Source organism: Erpetoichthys calabaricus, chromosome 7, assembly GCF_900747795.2.
Source record: "Erpetoichthys calabaricus chromosome 7, fErpCal1.3, whole genome shotgun sequence".
Classification (NCBI taxonomy): domain Eukaryota; kingdom Metazoa; phylum Chordata; class Cladistia; order Polypteriformes; family Polypteridae; genus Erpetoichthys; species Erpetoichthys calabaricus.
Genome location: NC_041400.2, coordinates 192,099,622 through 192,126,461, shown reverse-complemented (window position 1 = coordinate 192,126,461; position 26,840 = coordinate 192,099,622). Strand labels below are relative to the sequence as shown.

The window sequence follows — 26,840 nt, the reverse complement described above, 5'->3', positions numbered from 1 at the left end:
CTTCTTCAGTTAAATATCTACAGAAAATGGTTTATTATAACTTTGGAAATGTATTGTTACAGCATAAGAGTTCACATTAAAATACTGAATGGATAAAGATGTGGACAGATCTTTTGTTATGAAGAAAATTATGATGACTTTCAAGTTGCATGCCACTGTAGTTTTAAATATACGGAATGGACTGGAACATAAAAAGGATTTTAGAACACTTCATAGTCAATATATGGAATTGTTATTATTTAACTAGTAATATTTTAAGAAGTTCTTATAACACTGACAATAAATATAAAATATAGATACATCTCATGTACAGTATATGATTTATGTCACAAATTGTGTCGTTATTTATTTTAAGCCTGATATGTTTACCAGCTTGTATTGTAATGTAATTTTACATTTTGTAGGAAATACTTTATGGGATTCCAGTGCCATCTGCTGGTCAAAATCTAAATATTAAGATACTGTTGAATATAATCCATACTTGGCATATTTTCTTCTCCTCTAGCATTAATTTGACTTCAATATTCTTTCGTAGTAATTGAGCTACTAGAAGTTCATAGTTTAGTGTGGCCTTTTTTCTAAATACCTTTTAAAAGGTACAGTATTTAATTTTTGACTTAAGTCTAGGTGTTACATTTTTGATGTGATTAATCGCCGATTTTTTTTTTTTTTTTGCTTACCTGGATTGAAAGAGCTGATATATATCTTAAAGATACTGTAACCATTTCCATATTGTTTGCTTTTAAAAGTTTAATGATGCCAACCCAATTCTTATTTTGTAGTATTTTTATTTTTTGTTTATGCTTTTTAAATGGGGTCCATATGCAGTTATGCGCCGATTTACAGCCAACCGAGTTGAGGCGAGTCGTACTTATGGCTGAAGGCTGTAGGCTAGCAATATTCTAGAAATTGCCAAAACCAGCATCAGGAATAAATCTTTTGTTGTTGTTACTATTTGACAGGGTCTCGTATGTTCTCTATTTCTTGGAGGGCCCATTATGGTTTGTTTTGATTGGTGCTGTTCCGCATGGGTTTTTCTTACACATTTGGCTGAACCGCCTTTCTTACATAAGTGTTTCTCAACTTTTATGGTCCTGTGACCACGTTTTGCCTTTTTGAAAATTCCTTGATGACCCACTAGCAATAATTGCAATATTGCCCATTGGTGAAACGACTGCCAATGGGTTGGGGGGGGGGGGTCACCTTTGGTGAAACAAACTCATTTTAGAAATGGGGCAACATATTGTGCAGCACCTCTGATCATTTAGGTGAACCACAGTTACCAACACATGAACCAATGAGCGCAACTGGAGCAGCTTCAGAAGAAGTCTCCAACTGTTGGAAAGTCTAAACAAGTGGGGTCTTGCAAGCTTATCCCTCACCGCTAATGCCCGTATAGTTTGTACAAGCACTCTGAATTTCTGTGCAATGTTGAGCTGCCAACTAGAAATAAGAAAACTTTGCTACAGTGTTAAATACGTAATTCCAGATAATTAGAGCAGTGCACGCAGAGGAACTACACTTTCATTAGTTCAAGCTGATGCTCCAAATGTGCAATTTTTAAAAACTGACTATTAAATAAGTCACTTCTGGAAAACACTCTTGCGACCTAAAACAGATTGTGCTCAGATGTGAATGAGCATTTGAATTGTGGAAATAATTGGGCACGTGTGAGTGTGTTCAATTTTAATTCACGAGTGTTTTCTAGGAGTGATTTATTTAGCAATATTTTAGTAGAAATACATGTGTTTGGAACGCTGTGAGCATACATCTAAACACCATGATGTGTGGATTATGCTACGTGATTTAATTTAATATTTATTTTATATTTATTTTTAATTATTTTTTTTTTTAATTTAAATGTGCTTTTTGATATTGTTTGCTGTTGTCAGTTTTGTCGTGGTAAGGTCCAAGGGTGACCATATATTCCCCTAACGTCCGTCCGTCCATCCATCCAATATCTATCTATCTATCTATCTATCAGGCCTCCTCAAATCCCAGCTATAACTCTCATATGTTATGCTATACATTTATATCTTTAGCAACAGGATTAAGTATCAGAACTGGCAAGAGAGAAAGTTAAATATTTATTCATGCGTATGTCCAGAATAGCAGAGTAAAGTGAGTGTTGTTAGAAGAATTCCACCTCATCTTGTGTCTAGTAGTCTCACTACCAGATGGCTCTCTGTCTTAGGATGTTGAATTAGTTTCTGGTTCAGGATTGTCTTTCCTCCCACATGGCCTTTGAGTGAAGTGGCAGAAACAGGCAGCGTAGACCGTCTTAATATGGCAGCCGAGAGAGAGCTTCTTTATTTCCTTGTCTTTATTTGTCCAGTTACCTCGATGTGTCCTCCGAGACCAATGGGATATCGCAATGCAGGCCGTGACTCCCTTGCTTCATTCCAGTCCTGTTTAGTCTCGACTTGGCTCCCAAGGCAGCCATATCACCTGAACTTCAGAAGTTATCCACCCAAAGCGAAGGCCAGTACTTGGATGGTACACCATCTAGGAAAAACATGGGTTACTGCTTTTAGAAGTGTTGATAAGGCCAGTAGGGGGGCGCTTACCCTGTGGTCTGAATGTAGATCCCAATACCCCAGTCCAGTGATGGAGACACCATGCTGTAGAAATGGCACCATTCTTTGGATGAGATGCAATACTGAGTTCTTGAGTCTCTGTTGGTCATTAAAGATCCCTGTGCATCCTTTGTAAAGAGTAGGGTGTATCCTGATGTCCTGGCTAAATTGCCTGCAATGGCCTGGTCATTCTGGTCCTTTAATCATTCCCAGTCTAATCAGATAACTCTCTCTCCTCTCTTCACCAGCTAATGTGTGGTGAGCGTACTGGTGCAAAAATGGATGCTGTCTCATCGTACAGGTGGATGTTACACACTAATGGTGGCTGAATTGGCTTCCCACTCACTATGTAAAGCGCTTTGAGTAGTAAGAAAGTGCTATATAAATTTAAAGAATTATTATTATCTTCTTCTATAATACACTACCGTGGCTGTTCGTTTGTCTGTCCAGGATTTTAAATCACCTGTAGCTCGCATACCGTTTCACCTATTGATTTGAAGTTTGGCACACATATACTATGTGACGTCTACTATCCGCTTTCGGGGTGATGATTTTATTACTCTTTTTATTTTTATTTTATTTTATTGTAGAATCAACACTCGGCAGTGCGCAGCAGGGCGGCCGTGTGGCGCATGCGTACGGCCGCTGTTCTCATTCCCTACCTCTTTCGCTAATCATTCTTGAGGCAGATTGAAGACTTAAGTGCCAGATTAAGTGAAAAATTAAAGAAAACATACTCAGTAATTGCAACTAACTTAATCAGTTTTAACGCGAAAAGATGCCGACGAAAGAAGAGAAGCAGCGGGCCGCTAGGGTGGAGTAAAGAAGAGCTGCTCAGGAAGCAGCAAGAGCATCAACCTCTGAGCAAATGAATGGTAAACGTACAGAGAAAGACGATGAATACTCAAGTCAAGTGTATTCAGTGCACGTTATCGTGCAGTGCACTGTTACCGGTTCTTATATAATACGCTACCGTGGCTCCCTGTTTGTCTGTCCAGGATTTTAAATCACCTGTAGCTTGCAAACCCTTTGACCTATTGACCTGAAATTTGGTACACACATGTACTATGTGATGTCTACTATCTGCTTTCGGGGTGATGATTGGTCTCCAAGGTTATTACTCTTTTTATTTTTATGTTATTGTAGAATCAACTCTCGGCAGTGCCCGTGTGGCACGTGTACGGGCGCCGTTCTCATCCCTACCACCTTCGCCATCACTTCCCCTACCTCTTCATACCTTAAATTGTTCTTGCGGCAGCTTGAAGACTTAAGTGCCAGCTTAATCAAGGTCAAAGGTCAACGGAGTATGGTCAAGTGTATTCACTGCACGTTATCGTACAGTGCGCCGTTACTGGCACTTTATAAACCGTCCTCTTCCACTGGATCATAAACTCTCCCTATCCCATCCAGTCCAGGCTAACTTTGTGAAACTTCTTACAAGTAGGTTGCAGTAAAGCCTTCACCCTCCCTAGTCCATCTGACAGCCTGTTAATGTCCTAGCCACCTGTATTCCCCCAGGCTAGCTGGCCAATCACTTCCAGAGATTTCACCTGTATCAGCTCAAACCCTTTAGTAAGTACACCAGTTCTTTTCTAAAATATTATATTTTTTAAGTACTGTAACCTCCAGGGGGCACCACTGAGCCCCAAACTCAAGACACAGCAATGCCAGGCAGACTGTTAGGTTTAAATAAAAGACATTTAACCAATAATCACCCTTCCAAAGATCATCCATGTTATGCAAAAATCAACAATTCTTCCTCTTCTCATCCTCCCGTTGAGTGTTGCCGCTGCTTGTCTCATTGATATAAGGCAGCGGACTCCCTTTTAAGCCAGACCCGAGAATGCTTCCGGTGCTATGCCGTGTCTCCCTGGAAGCACTTCCGGGCCGTAAAGTAGGGCGATCCTCTCCCAACAGCGCCCTCTGTCAGCACCCAGGGACTCCGACAGGGCTGCACTTCCAGACTCCAACTCCCAACCACCCCTACAGGTTTCCCAACTGGGCTGCCATCCCAGGACCTCTGCCACCTGCTGTAAGGGGGATTGAACTGCTCCTAAGTTCCAGCTTCCACTGGTCCATCCATCATTTTATTCCAGCTGGGCACAGTGTTATCTTTTTGTTCAGCCAGCCAAGTCATTTGTCGTTTCATTTCCGGGTAATTAACCATCCTCTTTCCCAGCCGGGATGCCCATTCTCCTCCTGTAGTACACATTTTTTATCAATATTACACCATCTTCATGACACAAATTGGTCATCTGAATCTTTTTTTTATTTTCATTCTGCATGAAGAACTAAGATCAATAGTTTTTCTCGGCCATGTCTACCAACTGCAAGGGGTGTATAGCGTATAAAAATTATGTGTATGTGGGATATTCCTTTTCTTTCTTTTTTGTTGATAAAAGAAAAATACTATATGCATCATTAATCATTATGCAATGCGGCATAAAAATACCCACATTGGATCATTTAACAGACATTTTATATAAATATACTAATTTTGATGTGTTAGTTTTTCTTTAACATGATACTAAAATGAAGAATCAGAGGACCATTATGTAAAACTATGATCTTTAACTGTGAACCCCCCAAAATAGAAGTGCTACTCTGTTTGGATAATCAACAAGATGACATTTGTACTGCGGCCGCTCAACCCCTAAGTCCTGCCAAATATAACTTGGACGGCTTAGTCTAATCATTTAAGGCTTTTGATTTATAAAATAAACAAAAGAAGAATTCCAGCATGTGCAGATTATTAGTCAGATGCTCAGTTTGCATTCCTACTTTTTCTCAAAGAAATGGTTAAGGAATAATATTTTTCTAATAATTATGGGAGAGATTTACACAAATTGATTGGATACAGAAGTATGTTGGCTCAGAAAAGTAAACACAAATTAAGATACCACATGCAGTGCCTACACAAAGACTACAAACACTTTGAGTTTTTACATTTTTTTTTGACTTAATGGCTTAAAGTGAGCACATATTTAATTAATTCAGATTAATTGTACTTGTGTTTATACATTGTGGCACACAATGTGCGAGGGGGGAAAAATCAGATTTCCTGAAAATTGTAAAAATAAATTAAGAAAGGATAATAGAAAGGGTGGGCTAGTTGAGCATAGATACGTCTTTACTAGCAGACATTTGCAAGCATTTGTGGGCAGTTTATTAAAATATTTTGTGTATTTCTGTCCATTAATCAATTCACTGATAATGTTCAACTTTCGTGCTCCTATAATAATTTTGTAGCAGTAAAGCCTGATTTAACGTCTTCTGGCTTGAAGGCCAGACTTGACTTAAATTGCATTTTGTCACATTTCAGGAAGAACTTGTGCTAATGTGCTCTTTTTAACATTTTAAAACTCTACAGACGTACAGGGGATTCAAAAATTATGCTTAAAATTTTTAAAACAGTACGGTACCAGCATTTACTGTTTTGTACGCCATACCATCTCCCCTTTTGAGGTGTGGTAGAGTCTACAGTAGTCTTTACCCCCCCAACCTCACCTTGAGACTTCATGGGATCGCACCCCAAGCTTTAACGCAACTGAGAATTCACAGTGGGGCCCCCCCCAATCTTTTTGCTTTGACGCAGTCGACATTTCAGGAGGGACCCTAGCTTGCTTTAACGTGATTGGAGACTTCATGGAATTGCAATGTTCTTTATGTTCTTAATGTAGAACAGGCCTGAGCCTTAAACACATCCCTTTAGTAACCATGGCGGAAGTAATCAGACGAGAGAAATATGGTACAAAAAGATATGCATGTTTTAATTGCTTTCAAATGTAACTTTCACTCCCAACATACAATGTATACTGCTCAAAAAATGAAAGGAACCCTTTTTAATCAGAGTATAGCATCAAGTCAGTGAAACTTCTGGGCTATTGATCTGGTCAGTTAAGTAGCAGAGGGGCTTGTTCTGGTCAGTTAAGTAGCAGAGAGGCTTGTTCTGGTCAGTTAAGTAGCAGAGGGGCTTGTTCATCAGTTTCAGCTGCTTTTGGGGCACTAGAGGGGCAACAATGAGACGACCCCCAAAACAGGAATGAATGTTTGAACAGGTGGAGGGAGGCCACTGACATTTTTCCCTCCTCATCTGTTTTTTCATTCGTTTTGCCTTTGGCTACAGTCAGTGTTACTACTGGTAGCATGAGGCGATACCTGGACCCTACAGAGGTGGCACAGGTAGTCCAACTTCTCCAGGATGGCAGTCACATCAATATGTGCCTGTCATTGCCAGAAGATTAGCTGTATCTCCCAGCACAGTCTCAAGGGCATGGAGGAGATTCAAGGAGACAGGCAGTTACTCTAGGAGAGCTGGACAGGGCCCCTCGTAGAAGGTCCTTAACCCATCAGCAGGACCTGCCGGTATCTGCTCCTTTGGGCAAGGAGGAACAGGATGAGCACTGCCAGAGCCTACAAAATGACCTCCAGCAGGCAGATCACTGGTGTGAATGTCTCTGACCAAACAATCAGAAATAGTCTTCAAGAGGGTGGACTGAGGGCCCAACGTCCTCTAGTGGGCACCATGGAGCTCGATTGGCATTTGCCATAGAATACCAGAATTGGCAGGTCCACCACTGGCACCCTGTGCTTTTCACAGATGAGAGCAGGTTCATCCTGAGCACATGTAACAGACATGAAAGGGTCTGGAGAAGCCGTGATGAATGTTATGCTGCATGTAGCATTGTTCAACATGACCGGTTTGGTGGGGGGGTGGGGGGGCATATCCATGAAGGGACGCACAGACCTCTACAGGCTAGACAACGGCACCTTGACTGCCATTAGGTATCAGGATGAAATCCTTGGACCTATTGTCAGACCCTATGCTGGTACAGTGGCTCCTGGGTTCCTCCTGGTGCAAGACAATGCCTGGCCTCATGTGGCGAGAGGATGAAGGAATTGATACCATTGACTGGCCCCCACGCTCACTCACCTGACCTCAATCCAATAGAACACCTCTGGGTGGGACATTATGTTTCGGTCCATCAGACATCTCAGACTGTCCAGGAGCTCAGTGTTGCCCTGGTCCAGATCTGGGAGGAGATCCCCCAGGACACCATCTGTCGTCTCATTAGGATGTTGTCAGCCATGCATACAATCACGTAGGGGGCCATACAAACTACTGACTACGATTTGGAGTTGCTGCAATGAAATTTTGGCCAAACGGACGAGCCAGCCTCCCGCATCATTTTTTCCCTTTGATTTTTGGGATGTCTTTGATTTCAGCCCTCTCTCTGTAGGTTGATAATTTTAATTTCCGTCATACGATGTGCCATCCTTTCATTCTTAACACATCGCCATATCAGTCCATAGCAGTAGAGATATCCAGCAGGATTTTTTTGGTATTTTCAAAGTGTTCCTTTAATTTTTTTGAGAAGTTTATAGTTATTTATACATACATATCCCACCTGAAGAGAAGCCATTGGAGCAGTACAGTCATCATCCAGTTCTTTAGTAAGAAATGCTGATGACTATGCGTCTGATCCGGCAGAGTGTCTGCTGGCATTTGGATGGCTTCTGGCTTCTCGGTGGTTCCTTTCCAATATAAATGCCCACATATTGTGCGTGATTAGTGAACTTCTTATTAAACTTGCCAAGTTTTGGTAACTGCCACCTTAATCTGTCCTTGTCAGACCAACATAGCACCTTTTGCACCTGCTCTAATCACTTATGGCTATTGCAGAACTTGACCCTGGCCATATATCGATCAGGGCACATCAGCATTTTTAAATAGCCTGCCTGTGTCGTCTTTTCATGTGTTTTTGTCCATCTCTCTGGTAGTTTCTCTTGCTCAGCTGATTTGACTGGTTTTAGCTTTATGGCCTCATAATATCATGTTTTTGGAATAAAATTCATAGATCACAGTGGCACACTTTAACCCACCTGGCTCACTTTTTGTTGCTTCGATGGCCACTAAGTGCTCCAAGAGGGAGGTAGTGAGAAGTGCGGCGCAATGGAACGAAGCACCAGAGGGGTGCACAATTGTGCAGGCGCATCAGGAATTTTGGTGTGGTGGGGAGATTTTGGAGTTACCTTGATATTTGTTGTAAAACCATTTTGGTATAAATACTGCGGAATGAAGGCTAGTATTGAAAACAAAGTCAGAATTTTACTACTGATCCAACACTTATCTAAGCCCACCTATATTCCCCCAGGCTTAGCTGCCCAGTCAGTTTGAGATTTTATCAAGTTTAATCTATAGTAAGTTCTAAGGTATATTTTTGTTTCTCAAAGTACAAATTTCTATGATAGGAAGTCAGACAAGCCATGTCATTGTCTATTCCATTTAATCCAGACCAGGTTTGCATAGGCGACTGGAGCCAATCCCTTCTAGCACAGGACACATGGCAGGAACAAACCCATGTAGCGCCACCAGTTCACCTAACCTGCATGTCTTTAAACAGTGGGAGGAAACCAGAGCACCCGGAGGAGATACACGGGGACAACATGCAGACTTCACACTGGGATGAGAACCCAGGTCATCTTACTGCGAGGCATCGACATAACCGCTGTGCCACTGTCTCGCTCCAAGTCGGACAATTGTGCCTAGCAGGACAGTGAATAAGAAAAAGATGCTTTGTTTCTTTACAACAGCATATACTGCTCTCCAGTTTGCCTTTTGTTTTGCCCGTCTCTTCTTTTGTTAGAATACAGACAAAGAATTGTAAATCAGTGAGTGGATAAAGGCCAAGCTTAGCATTTTTTTGCGTTTGACAAACGAGTGCTGTATGATGGGAAAACAAAATCTTGGGCTTTATGCTTGAATGTTAAGATGAAGTAAGAAAAAAAAAAAAAAACCTTGAAAGATGGATTGGGATGCTAAGTGGGAAATGTGGACTTTTTTTGTTTAGGACAGGGAAATTTCAGCTGGGGTATAGAAAAATTATTAAATAATCCTCAGAGGGTGGAAACGAAGGAATCCACAGGAATTGAGACTTTAAACCTTAACTGGGGAATTTGATCAAAGAAGATCTTGGCATTCAAGTTTGAAAGTGGAATTAGAAGGAACAAAGAGGATTGTAATGGATAACTTTTAATGAAAGTGTAAAATCAGCACATTAACTTTAAAAGAAAAGTAGAATATGAGGAGATTGGAACATTATTGCACTTGAAAAAAACAGAAAATCAATGCAAAGCTTCAATACTTTTTTTTTTTTCTTTTTAAAGGTGGCTCTGTACAGCGTGTACCATTTTTGACTGCGGTAAATGAAAAAGGCAAACGGTTGCCCTGTCGTTTATAGATCCGTCATAGCAAAACATGAAGAGGTTATGCAAAAGAAGGAAGTAATAATTTTTGTTTGCTTTTGTAACTGCAAAAAGAGAAATCAAAAGTAATGCTACTGCATAATTTGATTTCCATTATCTCATATGGCAGCACGGTGGCACAGTGGGTAGCGCTGCAGCCCCACAGTTAGGAGACCCGGGTTGGCATGTTTTCCCCTTGTCCTCATGGGTTTCCTCCAGGTACTCCCACAGTCCAAAGACATGCAGGTTAGGTGCAATTCTAAATCGGCCCTAGTGTGTGTTTGTGTGTCTGTGCGGTGGGTTGGCACCCTGCCCGGGATTGATTCCTACCTTGTGCCCTGTGTTGGCTGGGATTGGCTCCAGCAGACCCCCGTGACCCTGTGTTCGGATTCAGCGGGTTGGAAAATGGATGGATGGATGGAAAAAAGTAGCAGGGGGGAAAAATGGCCTAATCTGAGGTCATTGCACACAGAAATCCAGAAGTGCACGGGACAAAGTTATTGGTACCTTTTCAAAATCCTAAGAAATGATTGGCTCTCACTCATGTGATGCTCCTTTAATTTTGTTTTTCAGCTCACCTGTGGCAGTTAAGAGCTTCTGACAATGTACAAATCCCACTGTCCACCAGTTTAAATGGTTCAAAGCTGACATAATGTCAGCATACAGTAGAGAAGAGGATCGAAAGCAAAGAATTGTCTGAGGTTTTGAGAACCAGAATCCTGTAAAGCACGGACAATCTCGAGGCGACCAGTCTAAATCGTTTTTCTGTACAATTCCATTATGAAATCTTATACTATTTTTTCCACCCTGATTCCCCCGTGACCCTGTAGTTAGGATATAGCAGGTTGGATAATGGGTGGATGGATGATTCCCAGTTACATATTTTCCTGTATTTCAGTAAATTCTGATGTGCGTTCGAAATGGGGTTATGAATGCCAGCATGAGAAGGGAATTCCCTTGTAGCTTTAGACCTTCCTGTACTTCATTTCCTTTACCTGGAACTATTCTTTAAGGCCTACGTTGATCCTGGGAAATGAATATCTTGTGCAAAGCATCTGCCATACCACATACCCTTCGGAACAGGTCATCCACCTGAAGCTAAGCATATTTAGGCCTTGCCAGTGTTTGGACGAGAGACGGTCTAGGGGTTGGCAACCTATGGATTGAGGGAACGATTTTCAATGGCACTCTGAATTGAAGTATAGTAAAAAAAATATTTTAATTACAGCGCACGTGTTTGCGCCGTCACCCATTTTTTGCTTATGCGACTCACGTGTTCGGTGCAATGACTCATAAAAGACAAAAACTTTGATGTTCGCTCTTTTCGAGACTCTTGGATGAATAAATATGGATTTATACCATAAAAGGACCGTGCTGTGTGTGCGTTTTACGTATATACTTTTGAAGCCCATTACAACCGGAACAATTTTGATACTATATTGGTTGAATTATGTTGGCACATGGAATATCATTGTAACATAGGTTCGGCACGACACTGCTGAAAGTTTGCTGACCCCTGATCTAGAAAAAGCTTGAGTTTTTGCTGGAAAAGGTGTTGGTAAGGCCAGCAGGGGGCGCTTACCTTGTGGTTCTGTGTGTTTATCCTAATACCCCAGTGCAGTGTGACACCATGCGTAACTTTGGCACCGCCCTTTGGATGAGAGGTCCTGACTCTCTGTGGTCACCAAAGTTCCCTGGGCATCTTTTGAAAAGAGTCGTGTGTAGCCCAATGTCCTGGCTAAATTGCCCTCACGGCCTGGTCATTCTGGCCCCCTGATCACCCCCCGTCTCTAATTGTCTACTATCTCTCAGACCTCTTTACCACCTAACAGCTAATGTGTGTTGATCGTACTGGCACGAAATGCCTGACGTAACATCATTCAGGTGGATACTGCACTGTGGTGGTGGTTGAAGTGGCTCCCCCTAACTATGTAATTCATTTTTGAGTTGTGAGAAAAGCGCTATATGCGCTGTCAAAGCACTAGATTTCATGAGGAAGTCCTCCGGGATGTTCATCTACAGATGGGGACGTCAGAGTTTGTAAGACAGAATTCAAACAGGCAGGCTATGGTGTTCAGAGGTCAACACCTCCACCATAAGCAACATTGCCATGGCTTTAGTGGGATTTTCTCAGAGGATATTTATTCAGTCTTCCTCCCCATTATGTATTTGTCAGTCAGTCATTTTCCAACCTGCTATATCCTAACACAGGGTCACGGGGGGTGGGGGGTATGGGTGTCTGCTGGTGTCTCTGAGGCTATAGGGATCTGCACTGGCAATCGGAAGGTTGCCGGTTCGAATCCCATAAATGCCAAAAGAGACTCTGCTCTGTTGGGCCCTTGAGCAAGGCCCTTAACCTGCAATTGCTGAAAGCTTTGAGTAGTGAGAAAACTGCTGTGCCACTGCAGGGCACACAGACACTCAAGGGAACAATGCACCTAACCTGCTTGTTTTTGGACTGTGGGAGGAAATCCATGCAGACACGGGGAGAACATGCAAACTCCATGCAGGGAGGACCTGGGAAGTGAACCCAGGTCCCCTAACTGCAAGGCAGCAGCGCTGCCACCGTGCCGCCCTGTACGTATTTGTGAACCTCCTTTAGTTACAACAATCCGATGTTTAAAACTAATGTTGCATCTTCACTTCTTAACTTTCAAACAATACAATTCTCTAATGTACTCTTTCCTCATTGTGTATTCTGTAATATTTTCTCAGCTTCAGTCGGACTGTTTCTGTCTGAGCTCTTCACCTAAGGCCATCTTTATCTTTATCATCAGCTGCTAAATACGGCTTTACTTGTACTGACTTTATTCAGTCTGTTTTTTTTTTTTTTGTTTTTTGTACACTGTATTAATCCCAGAGGGAATGATATTCAGTACATTTTGTTTTTCACTTTAAATATTTTTCTGAAGTGAGATTGATATTTTTATTGTCATTGTAATGCGTATAGTGAGTGTTTGTGTGGCAGCAATCCATTAATGGAATAAAAAAATAATACAAAATCAAAATACACCATACAATATACAAAACACAAGATAAAAAAAAATATAGGGCTGTGAAATATGAAGTACAATGGAAATATGAATATAAAATAACCTGATATGGCAAAAAATAATAACTCTGTTTAATGAGAATATTATAAGAACAATATCAGAGCAATAAAATCAATCTCTAATGCACGGGTCCCCAACTCCATTCCTGGAGGGCCCCAGTGGCTACAGGCTTTCATTCTAACCCTTTTCTTAATTGGTGACCAGTTTTTGCTGCTAATTAACTCCTTTTCCTTTAATTTTAGTTGACTTGTTTTTTCAGATTTCTTCCCCTGAATTTCTTCATCGTTCCTCTGAATTGCTTCATTTCTTTCCTTAAATGGCACCCAAACAGAAATTGAAACGTGAAGTGAGTGAGCCAACAGAAGACCAACTGAGTCAGGGCCTCAAACTCTAAGCAGTTGCTTAATCAGGCGCCAAGTCTCATCGTTAATTAAACTCGTTCTTTAATTCTGTGGCTTGTTGCTGCTCTCATTGTAGAATAGCAGACATTTCTGAAATTGCTGATTTTCTCTTTTCTAAGAGCTCTGGTGAAATGTTTTGGGGACCTGAGCAGATCAGCATCCCTGATACCCTTGTTCCTTCTTTATTTTCAGATATTTTATGATGGACACAGTTTGCTGGTCATGTTTTGGATCATTTTGTATCTCATTATTGTTTGGCTGGTAATTAAGGAAAAAAACAAGGGGTTTGAGTCATCAAGAGCAATCAAATAAAATGAATTTAAAGAAGTTAATTAGGAGCAAAAAATGGTCACTTATTAAGAAAAAGGTTAGAATGAAAGCCTGCAACCACTGGCACCCTCCAAGACCAGATTTGGGAACAACGCTGATGATGTATAAGGCCTGTCTGGTGAACAGAGGCTCCTAAATACACAATATGGTTGAAACAGATGGATGTGTCATTTTACCATGATGTCCATTTTACTAAACCAGTATTTCACTGTGGTAGTATATACAATATAATATTTTATGTTATATTCATGACAGTGTCTGCTCGTAAATGTGTTCTGCTGCATGTTCTTTTTTTAGGCTCATCTAGTTGTACAACTATAATATTTGTTTCAATAGCACATTTTTATTTTGAACATAGTCCTTTATGATGATAATAGCCAAACTGGAGTTAAGAAAGAATGTAAATATTTATAACAGGTTGTATAAATTAGTTTTTATTACTCTACCATGGCCAGAGCTCTAGAGGGGAGAGGAAATTTTAAAAACTCCAGTTTTTGGGATTTTGGAAAGTGCAAGGGGTTCAAGTCCAAAATAACCTTTTAGCCCCATTGTGTCATCATTAACATTATACTCTAGTGAAGGTCTCTTCATTATTGTGGCCATCATATATTGGGGGGGTGGGCATGGGAGACGCATTAAAGGAATTGATTAGTGATCAGTATATAAAAATTAATTTTATGAAAAGGACCAATTTCTGCCAAAAGTATGAGGAAATGCTAGTGGTGCTACTAACAAAAGATGAAGAAAGAGTGTGTGTTCAGTAGTGTTCAACTGTCCTAGCCTGGTTTATTTCTCTTAATTGTAAAGTGTTCCAGATTTTTACTGCATAAAAACGGAAAGCCACTTCACCAGTTCATTTATGCTTCACTCTAAGAATAATGAGCCAGCTGGTGTTAGAGGATCTAAGGTTATGATTAGGACTGTAGAGGTACAAACACTGTTTATTCTGTTCAGTTTAGTTTATTTTTTGTGTTGCGCAGTTCACTGAGCCACGGTGAAAAGTGCTCGGGTAAAACACAAGGGTAAATTTTAGAAATTTCTGAATACAGAATTAGTGCACTTAATGACACAAATTTGTTTAAACACACAGGAAAATAAAGTAGTTTGAACCTGATTGACATAAATGGAAAGTAACAGTGTCTGTCCATGAATTAGTTTCCATGAATTAGTTAATTAATAGTTGAACTGTGGCCAATTGACAATGGAGGAGAGGAAAACAGAAACTCCAGTCAGCAGTATCTCTGTAAAACAAAAAAAGAAATAAATAATAAAAAAGTCGGGAGTGGTCTCCCCTCAACTTTCTTGTATGCTCAGATATGGGGATGGATATTTTAAGGAGTAAACCGCAAGACAATGATTATATTTTTATATTATGTACGTTAAAGAACCATCAGCAACAAATCAAATTAATAATATATTGAACAATTATTATAAAAGTAAAGTTGAATAAATCGGATTCTGCAGCTCCATGAGTATAAGGTAAAGTACCATTTCTGGTTAGCAGAAATAGCCCAAAAGTTGATAGAAATCTACGTTTTATACATAATACTTGTATGCAAAATTTAGTTGACCTAAGTGAAAGCGTATTTAAGTTATTCTGTTTATATACACACACACACACACACACACACACACACACACAGACATAATTCCAAAAATGGTGTTTTTGTAATCCGGGAGATTTAAAACGTAGAGATTCATCAAAATTTTGAAATGGAATTTTTGGAGAATTCCAATACTTTCCCTATTCTTTGTATACGAGAATGTTGGGGAGGTCTGAAATGTCGAGATTCATCAAAATCTCAACATCGAATTTTTGGATGATTACAATATTTTCCCTATACTTCGTATACGAGAAAGTAAAAAAACTAAAACTTATTTGAGGGGGGTTTCACGGTCAAAGACTAAAGTGAGACAATGTCAGAGTCCTAGAAACCTCGTTCAACTAGCTGCCCACCCCTCCTGGGCATTTCATTATAGAGTCTATGCGGAGCCATCCAATCTGACGACAGAACCCTTCCATCCGATTAGTTTCATGGCTCCAAGTATGTCAGATGATTTTTCCATAAGCAGGAGTGCAAATTGGCAGTAGAGCAGTGGCAACAGGTGCCACAGCAAGATACTGAGAAGAGAAAAAGAATGGAGGAGAGTTAGTAACCATTTAGAAATATTACTTACATTTGTACAAATGACAAGCAAATATGCAACCATCTTCTTCTTCCTCTTCATCTTTTCCCACTGTTATGTGAGGTCTGATATTTTGCAAAATACACAGTTAATCAGGAGCTCTAGTCAAGACTAGTGCTGTGCTCTATTACAATTAGGAAGTTGGAATTTTTGCGTTCCAAGTAGGAAGTTTCAACCGGAATTCAACAAGTTAAATTTCCTTCTCAGAAAGTCGGGAGAGCCTCACCAACCCTGAGCTCAAAATCCAAAATGGCTTTACCATGTGTCAACAGAAGTGGAAGCTGTAGTTTTATACTGTTTGTTAGAACTTCTGTTTGAGTCTCGTTAAATTAGTCGTTCACACAGTACTGACCAGCTTCCATCTGTGGATATATTGCTACAGGGTTTGGACGTACAAGGTAACACGTAATGTTTTTTATCAACTTGTTCAATAGTTTTCTGTATTCTGAAAAAGCAAGTGCAGCAAAGGTTTTCTTAGAGGAATCTGTATTGGTTTTACGAATGTTTTACTGGCACGCGGTCAACTCAGGTGTGACGTCATTCCAGCTCCGACATTGAACCTTCGGGGTAAATGCAATGCAGCATAAAGTAGTGAGTCTTCAGTTTGAGACTGAAGGGGCATCTCTTTGGGGAGGGAGATCATTCCACCGTTGAGGGCCATGTAGCTAAAAGATCAATCTTTACTATTTTGTATTAATCCACAGAATCGTATGACACAGAAAGAGGTTTGGGGCAGCCTCCCATATACTTGGAAATGGCTGCAAAATTGAAAAGAGGTTTCAAAAAAATGGTCTTTACAGGCAAGAGTCCAAAACAGAACTGAGGTTTGGTACAGACAGGGTGGGTTTTAAAGCCGTAAGGAGGAAGTGATGTCTTCAGGGGTGGAACCGGCAGTGATGTTAAAGGGCCCAGGCGAAATTTCCCACATTTGGTCTGTGGAGTAAAAAGAGAACGGGTCAATGCACTCTGCCACCCCCTGGTCTGACTGGGAATTACCTTCTTTTGAGCCATTTAGCTGCCCTTCCATGTGCACGTGTGTGACAATATGTTAGAAGGACGATTTTCAAATCTGTCCTAAACTTAACTGGAAGCCAGTGTAAGGACTTAAGAACAGGGGTTATGTGTCCAGACTTTGTAGTTCTCATAATGGATCTTGCAGCAGCATTTTGAATTAACCAATGGTGCTAGATTGTATACAATTTAAATTATGTTAAATTTTAAAATAAATCCACATAACAAACCTCCTTGGTTCATGAGCCAGCTTCTGATGGTCTGAAGTGCTTAACTGCTTTGCACACCCAGTGGCCCATCAGTCAGGCTGGCTTTGAACAATGTGTAATTAATATAAGTTATCTCTATCATTCAGTTTAATTAATTTAAACTTACTGTATGTTGTCACCCTGAAGAATTTCAGTTCTTTTAATGTAGTGAGAAAGAAGAAAAAACATTTTTAACTGTAATGATTATAAGTATTCATCCATCCATCCATCATCCAACCTGCTATATCCTAACTACAGGGTCATGGGGGTCTGCTGGAGCCAATCCCAGCCAACACAAGGCGCAATGCAGGAAGCAGACCCCGGGCAAGGCGTCAGCCCACCGCAGATGATTATAAGTATTTAACTCACAAATACCAATGACTGTATTTTGTATTAGTCATGTGGCAGAGAGCTATATGATTTATTACCGTATTTTTCGCACCATAAGACGCACTTTTTTTTTTCCCCAAAAGAAAGTTGGAAATGTCTGTGCGTCTTATGGAGCGAATATTGCGTCACAGACCATGATGTGTATTACATGACAAAAGTCGACATCCAGGGGTAGAGGGCGACAAAACTCACTGTTACGTTACAGGCATTCCCTCTGTGCTTGGAGGAATGTTAGACTCATTGACTCAGCATCTAATCCTTGCGTGTGCGTGAGTTGCGAAATGTAAACAAATGTAAACAATGGCAAGATGGCATCGACATCTCATGAGAGAGCGAAGCGAGTGCAGAAAACAAATGTTTTGCGTATTATCACTGAGTCAGACTTTTGTTGAGAGTAATCAGGAGATTGAACAAGAGAGTGAGGAACTGGCATCAGCTGATCGGAACACCAGCCGATGCCGCCCCAGCTGAGCACATTCGTGCACCTATGGCAAGGTTCGTGTGGGAGGAATACCTAGACATTGATCCGATGGAGCCAAACTGGCTACCGGATTTCACGAGACAGTATGGCTTGCTGTTGGACTCGGCAGATTACCAGCTGCTGGACTACTTCAGGCTGTTCTTTCCTGAAGCTGCCTTTCAGCTACTGTCAGACGAGACAAACAGGTATGCAGAGCAATTTTTTGAATTGAGGGCTGTGCTTGCACCGCATTCTTGTTTTTCAAACTGGAAACCCACAATAAAACACGAGATGAAGGGCTTTGTGGCATTACAAATATAGATGGGACTAGACTGGCGATATAACTTCAGGGAGCATTGGTCCAAACGTGCTTTTTCCCCTGGTGGCTTTGGACAGGTTATGCCGCGTGATGATAGGTACGTGCTCCTGCAAAGTGATTGTGAGCAACTGAGCTTCATAAATTCTGACACTAGCGATGAGGAGTTCTTGGGGTTTCCATAAAACTAGACGAGTGCTTGAACCTTAAAGTCTCTCCTTATTTGTTAATGACAGTGACGATGTTTCTTAATACTGCTGTTGAATTTACATGGTTGAAATATTATTCTGCTATATTTTATTAAACATATTAGTACACCATTTGGTTCCGAATATTTTTGTTCTTGTTTTCCTCCTCTAAACCTAGGTGCGTCTAATGGTCAGTTGCGTCTTATGGTGCAAAAAATACGGTACTTCTATATGAATTTGTTCTTCATTTAGGTAGAAAAAGAATTAAGCTTGTGCACAGAATTATATGATTAACTTTCATTCTTTTATGTGAAAATGCTGACCTCTTGATACTAACAGAACACCCTGTGATGATATAAATCAATGTGATCGTTTCTTTACTCTTGTTTAAAATATAAGGAAACATGTCACTTATGAATTAATAAATAACGATTATTAATCTAACCAAACAAATATAATCTAATGAAGATATTAAAGCTATAAGAATGTAATCTCTTTATAACTAATGTAATGAACTATAAGAAACTGCTTAAACTGGTCTTGTGTGTGTGTATACTGAGAAGGGCATATTCCTTAGGAATGCGAGTGCCTGATAATTCTTTATTTTGGTATATAGTGACCCCTCGTTTATCACGGTTAATCCGTTCCAGACTCTACCGTGATAAATGAATTTTCGCGAAGTAGGATTCTTTATTTATAAATCGAATATTTTCGCAGTTAGAGTATAGAAAACCTGTTTACGACCTTCTAAATACGTTTTTTAACATTATTAGAGCCCTCTAGACATGAAATAACACCCTTTAGTCACCATTACACTCGTATTACCCAATATATTAGACAAAATAAGAGAAAATAAGGCATATTAGATGTTGCAAATATCATATTATTATTATTATCGCAGTGGTAGTGCTGCTGCTTTGCAGTAAGGAGACTGTGGAAGATTGTGGGTTCGCTTCCCGGTTCCTCCCTGTGTGGATAGCGCTTTGAGTACTGAGAAAAGCGCTATATAAATGTAATGAATTATTATTATTATTATTATTGTACTGTATATTTAATTACACACACACACAAAGTTCTTACACACAACCACTAACCTGTGAAGGCACGACCTCAGTAGGAGAGTCTTCAGTTGGTGCAGTATCTTCAGCAGGTGCGTCGTTGTCGTCTTCCACTGAAGGAGTACTAGGAGTAGCCAGTGGGTGTCTGGGTGCGCGGCTGAAGAACATCTTGATAGGCAGTTGCTGGCGCTGTCTTTTCATATGTGTGAGGAGGCTTTTGTAGGGTATTGCCATCTTTGATCATATCCAAGAGTTTCACCTTCTCCTGGATGGTAAGCATCTTCCTCCGGCGCTCATTGTTTCAGTGTCAGAAGGCTTAGAAAAAGCAGCACGTTTAGGAGCCATCGTGGGGCTTAGATAAAAGTTCTCAGAAAGCGCATGCTTAGTGACGTAAGCGTGTATGAGAAAAAATTGCAATAGAGTGAAGCCGCGAAAGTCGAAGTGTGATATAGCGAGGGATCACTGTACTCCTGCATGTAATAAATCCGGATGTAACCGTAACTTACAGCAATCTAGGTATGACCTCAAAATGAACTATGTTTTTTCTCTCTTTGTCTAATGAACAAGCTAGGTGATAAAAGAGAAAATTTTTTCTTTTGGCAGCAGTCTGTCTGAACCCAAATATCAGTTGACTGAGCTTCGGCAGTCTGTCTTTTTAACTCACCAAGAATAAAGAAAAATTGCTTTTTATTTTTAAATTGTTGTTTTTCCCGTTGTTTTTCGACTTCAGCGTTCACAGTAGTTACAACTGCTTATTATTTTCACTGGGGATACAATTCTCCCAACTTTTGCAGGGTTTCAAACAATGGAGAAGCTTTTTTCTGTGCTATTGTACTGTACAGAAATCCTCACATTAATATGTTACTTAAGACATTTTGAAAGATACCATTACATCTTTTTGGTAAACCAAAACCTGAATATTAAGAATATCTCAGTCATGTATATTTTTTCAAGAATGTTTTTGCACAAGGCAGAGACATCCAGTAAGTAAGTTGATTTAATAAACTACTTTTATGTAATACATTTATGCACTGTCTGCTCTTTAAAAATGAATTTTTTGCTCTCTCCATAGATGATCAAAGAGATAAAAGAAAACCCTCAAATCCTGCAGTAATCCTTGAGAGTCTAAAGACTACTTTGGTTTATTATCAGGATAGACACAATGATGCTTCCAGCGAGGTAATCTTTTATATTTTACTAAGTGAAAAACCATCAGAGACTGATTTGGTATTTTATCACAACTTGACTGTTTACTTGTAGTTGAGGTTTAAATGTTCATCTTATGTTTGTGTAGTTTTTTAAGGGTTCTGTGGTTTCTGTCTACATCCTAAAGACATGCATATATCAAATGGAGGGCCAGTCTAAATTGAGCTTACAGGTTCAAGTTTCTAGTCTTGAGTGTGGTGTGGTTCCTGCTTGGTGCTGGCAACTCTGTAATGGAAAAAGCAGTGAATGGATTGCTGGGACAGACTCTTGATGCCCCGCAACCCTGCCCCGGATAAGCGATTTAGGAAAATAGATGTATTGTTTGAGGACTACTTAGCTAGATTAAACAAAGCATGGAGAGGAACCATTTGAGGTTGTTCAGGCATCTGATACGGATGTGCCTAAGACATCTCCCTGTACATGACCAGTGGGGAGGATCCAGAGCTTACTGGGAGAATTACATCTCTCAGATGGCCTGGGAAGACCTTGGGATCCCACAGAATGAGTTGGAAAGTGTAACTGTTGGAAAGGGACGTATGGTCCTCACTGCCAAGACTTTTGCCTTTGTGACCAGGTTTTGGATAAACTGTTGAAAATCAATGCACAGATGATTTAACAATTGTTTTCAAAGTAAGCTTCCTTTTACAAAATCATTTTAAACTTTTAGATTTGTATTGAAAGGTTGTTCATAGTCATGGATTTAAACATTACTTCATTCATGTATTTTTTTGATTTCTGAACCATCTTAGCCCGTTTCATTGTCACAGGATTCCAGGGCCCATACAGCCACAATATATTTAGTCAGAGAAAGAGATGACAATGATAAAGAGTTGGGGTACCATGTATATCCTGTGTAATTTAGTTTTGCAGATATGAATTCAAAATAGAACTGTCCCAAGGTTTTGTGTTCTTCCGACACGAAGAGGTGTGGCCAGGTTGACTGATATTGGAAGTGATGTCAGAGGTGTTATAGTCCTCAGTCATCCAGTCGGCAGAGGGAGGACGAGAGAAAGACATTAGGACAAAGCACCAACTCCTGTTGCATTGGTAGAATTACAATCCCTAGAGCTCTTCAGCTGTCCTCTGTGTATACGTACCCGACTCTCTCTGTCTCTTGGAAGGAGACGAGACGTGATTTTCTCAGAGAGACACTTTCACATCCCGCAAGAGATTTAACCATGCCAGGGGCTGGAAATGAAAGACAAACAGTAGATGACAAAGTAGAACGTCGTTAATGAAAGTACTAAAATATGAAAGTCTCAAAATAATGATAGTAAAGATCGCATTAGAGCAAACAAACAGAAATGATTACTCGGTGATATAAAGGAACAGCAAAAAGAGATCAAATATATTGTTCAGATTTAAACTTTAGGTCAGAGACGTGTAGATCGTCTAATTTGTGTTGCCATCAGAGAAAAGTAGTGTTTCTTCCCAGTGAAGAGGCCTATCCGCGAGAAGTGTTTTTTGGTGAAAGTGAAATCCACATTCCTGTGCTCTCAGCTCCAAGCGGGGTCAGAAATTAAAGACAAAAGAGTAAAAGACACAGTAGAACGTTAGAAAGAGGTTCAAAAAACGTTGGCGCGTACACATGCGGAGCAGACTAGAGATAATGAAAGTACAGGTACTCGTCGACATACAACCTATGCAAGTTACGACTGTTCGACTTTGCGACGCGTTTGACTGTTTCCCCTGCCAGCTGTTGGCAGCGCCAGTTTCCCGCACTCTCAAGTCTCGCTACGCAGCAGTAAAAATATACGCAGCAGTGTTGCCCCACGTGTGTTTGTGTCTTGTTGTTTTGGCAATTTTCGATAATAATATAACCCTAACATATAACCCTATAATATTAACACTAATAGCAGCTTTCTACTCAAAACGGCAAACTTGAGAAGCTGCCAGCATCAAACCCAGAAGCTCTTGATTGGGCAGTTCTTAGGATTGCACTACGCAAGCAGTCGCATCAACTGCTTACCGCAACCTGCTTTCTTTTTTCTTCTTGAATAAAAGCGCACTTGTTCTGTTATACTTGTACTTGTGAAAGTGTTTATTTGATATTTGGACTTCAGGCTTCACACCAGTCATTCTCAGTCACACACACCACTCACATCCACATCCACAGTTATCCCAGTCTCGTTCGTGCACAAGTTTTATATACAATCATCACATTCAAATGTTAACAGTTCCCACACACAACTGCTGACTCCCAATCAAGAGCTTCTGGGTTCGATGCTAGCAGCTTCTCGAGTTTACCGCTTTGAGTAGAGAGCTGCTGTTATTGTTAATATTATACAATAAAAACATACATTTGATTTACGTCTGTAACAACCGCTGTAAATTTATAGTGCTTGTCAAAGTTAGCGTTCACACTCGCCCCGATATGACACTGCTCTTTTCAAATAAAGACGCGCTATAACAGAGGTGAACTCAGATCAGAGAAAACAGAAGCCCTCCCCACAAGAAATGTCGACTCACAGTGTATGAATGGCGTATGGAAGAAGTGTGTTAAGCGTTATGTAAATACTTTTGCTGGATTTAACAGTGAACAAGAACTTGATGAGATTCGTGAAGAAATAGTGAAACTGTCAAAAGACCTTTCATTGGAATGTGAAATGGAAGATGTCGAGGAGTTGCTAGACCGGGAATCAGGTGAACTTATGAATGAAGAGCTGATAGAATTGGAAGAAGAAAGAGTGGCGGAAGAAGAAACAAGAGAATTGGAGTAAGACGAAGAGGAGGAGGTGCCACAAACAATGTTCACCACAAAGGGATTGTCAGAAGATTTATCTCTACTGAATAAACTCCTCGCTCATTTTGAAAAAATGGACCCAAATATTGAACGATTTGCGAGGATTGAACGGATGGCACGCAACACATTTCGTCCTTATTGCGAAATTTATGAAGAGAAAAAAAAAAACAATTCAGACGAAGCTCACTATGTTTATGAAAAGAGCAACTCCTCCCATCACCCCGTCCGCAGCCTCGCCTGATCTGATGAAGGCGATATCGACAACCCGCAGCCAAGCACCAGTGGTGTCAGGAATTAAATGTACAGTACAGTATTTCTTGTTTTGTACGTTTTCCACATATTAAACAAATTGTACTGTAGTATGCTGTGTTTGTCTTAGAAAGTAAGAAAATGTTGATAAAATATTACTTTAAGATGATTACAATATTATTACCCAGTCTAATATTCTTACCTTAAATTAACATAGGCCGACTTACGTCCAGATCAACTTACAACCAGTCAGTCGGAACCAATCGCGGTCGTAAGTCGACAAGTACCTGTACTAAAATTCAAAAGTCTCAAAAAACTGATAGTAAAGATAAGCAAAAATATGCGAGCGACAGAGACACGAAGTGGCTGGTGCGTAGTGCTTGCCGGGGAGTTGGCGAAAGAAGCCCCCTAGTGCGTATATATATTTGTATGTGTATGTATGTGTGTGTATTTATATATACTGTGTATATATATTTATACAGTATATATGCATTATTTGACAGTAAACTATGCAGCATTCTATGATCTGCTTCTCGCAACTGAAGAGGGCACCGTGGTGGATGTTTGCTGACTTGCAGATCAACCATGAACCAGAATCATGATTGTGATTCAGACTATGAATGTCATGAATTTAAGTACCCCGATCTACATGCTGTCAAATAAATGAACCACATACCGTGGCGTAACATAAAGAGGCTTCGCCTGTGACGCTGACGTCTGAGGTTCGATCCCTGAGAGGGGGTGCAGTGAGTGTGTACGCCTGATGAGCCCAGAATTAGGGCGAAACACGTGTTGCGTACTCTTTGCATTATTTGACAGTAAACTATGCAGCATATACTTGTGTCTATATGTATGTATGTATATATATGTATGTATGTATATATGTGTATATATATGTGTATATATGTATGTATATATGTGTGTATATATATATATATGTATATGTGTGTATATATATATGTATATGTGTGTATATATATATATATATATATGTATATGTATGTGTGTATATATATATATGTATATGTGTGTGTGTGTGTATATATATATATGTATATGTGTGTGTGTGTGTATATATATATATATGTATGTATATGTGTGTGTGTGTATATATATATATATGTATGTATATGTGTGTATCTATACTAATAAAAGGCAAAGCCCTCACTGACTGACTGACTGACTGACTCACTCATCACTAATTCTCCAACTTCCCGTGTAGGTAGAAGTCTGAAATTTGGCAGGCTCATTCCTTACAGCTTACTTACAAAAGTTAGGCAGGTTTCATTTCGAAATTCTACGTGTAATGGTCATAACTGGAACCTGTTTTTTGTCCATATACTCTAATGGAGGAGGCGGAGTCACGTATCGCATCATCACGTATGACGCCTCCTACGTAATCACGTGAACTGAAAACGAGGAAGAGATTTACAGCACAAGTCAAACGCGGGAATGAAGGTAAATGACGTTAATTGTTGACTGTCTTTTAATACTGTGTACTTGTTGAGTGTCTTTTAATACTGTGTAAGCATACATATTAACACATGTGCAATTAAACGTGTGCATTTACGGGGTGATTTCTCAGGCTTAAAAGCTCGCCTTTTATTAAAAAGGTAAATGCAAACTCTTTTCATTCTGAAGGGCACAAACCACGTTAGATTTCAGCCGTTAAACGCGCAAAAATGTCAGTACACCAGATAAATAAGCGCAACATATTATCAGTTGTATTGTATGCTTACAATACATATAGAAATGTGTTAATCGTTAACTAATATTATGGGATGGTGTTTTTCAACTTGCGCCTTGATTTAAACGATTGCATGTCTTGGTGGGTTTGCGTAGCTTATTGTCAATATCTTTACACCTCTTTTTAAGACTTAATTTAAAAAGGTTTTCTTTTCTTCTTAATTAAAATTTAAAAGCAATACTTCACCGCTGCGAAGCCCCTCTAGCACTGACATCCGAGGTTCGATTACCGTAAGCGAGTGCAGTGAGTCTGTACGCCTGATGAGCCAAGAATAAGGGGGAAAGACGTGTCGCGTACTCTTTGCATTATTTGACAGTAAACTATTTTCATCCATTCTATGATCTGCTTCTCACAACTGAAGGCACCGTGGCTGATGTTACCTGACTTGCTGGCCAACCATAAGTGTTACCTGGTAGGTAACCACCCACTCACTTCACTCCAAAACGGGAATCGAACCTCGGACGTCAGCGCTAGAGGCGAAGCCCCTAAAATTGCGCCACGGCGTGTGGTTCATTTATTTCACAGCATGTAGATCGGGGTAATTACATTCACGGCATTCGTAGTCTGATTCACAATCTGATTGTATGGGTGGTTACCTACCAGGTAACGCTTATGGTTAGCCAGCAAGTCAGCTCGAAGTGATCACTCGAGTGAACGCAGCTTCACAAAAAAATAGATCCTTAACAAACTGTTATTGGTATATTTTCCCTCAATTTTAAAAGGTTTTCTTTTCTTCTTAATAAAAATTTAAAAGCAGTACTTCGCTGGTGCGAAGCGCGGGGATTTGAGCGACTGACGCATACAGACATATTCATGAGTGCAGGTACTTTGGAAAGAAAGCACCGTGTAAACCTAAACTTTAAATTAAGTTCATAGACCTACAAAAGGTTGCCATTGATTTGAGGCAAGATTGCTTTTCTCATGTACAACTATACGTTGCATTCTTAACAGTAAGCTTGCACAGCTTGGTCATATTACAACCTGAGTGCTGAACTGACAATGTCGTATACAAACAGAACTATAACAATCGTAATAAACGAACAAAAAAAAAAGCGAAGAACCCTTGGATTTAATAAAAAGGCTCTTTCCTTGGCGAAGCAAGGAAAAAGGAAGACCTTGTATGGCGTTCGTTTATAAAACAGTGGAAAAGCTGTGTTAAGACTGCTTCACAAAAAAACAGATCCTTAACAAATTTCCATTGGGATATTTTCTTCTTCATAAAAATTTAAAAGCAGTACTTCGCGGGGATTTAGATATATATATATATATATATAGAGAGAGAGAGAGAGAGATATAGATATGTATATATATATATATATATATATATATATATATATATATAGATATATATTCATATATATAGATACAGATATATATACTAGCAAAATACCCGCGCTTCGCAGCGGAGAAGTAGTGTGTTAAAGAGGTTATG

At 39.9% G+C, this 26,840-nt stretch overlaps 1 protein-coding gene across 1 annotated transcript in view; it reads left to right on the top strand.

Annotated features, from left to right (window-relative positions):
• Positions 1-26,840, top strand: part of LOC114654975 (coiled-coil domain-containing protein 171-like) — a 510,202-nt gene that overhangs the window by 100,782 nt on the left and 382,580 nt on the right. The window contains exon 11 of the mRNA XM_028805855.2: positions 20,536-20,642. Within this exon, the coding sequence (XP_028661688.1) occupies positions 20,536-20,642 (107 nt within the window). The remainder of the gene's footprint in view (positions 1-20,535; positions 20,643-26,840) is intronic.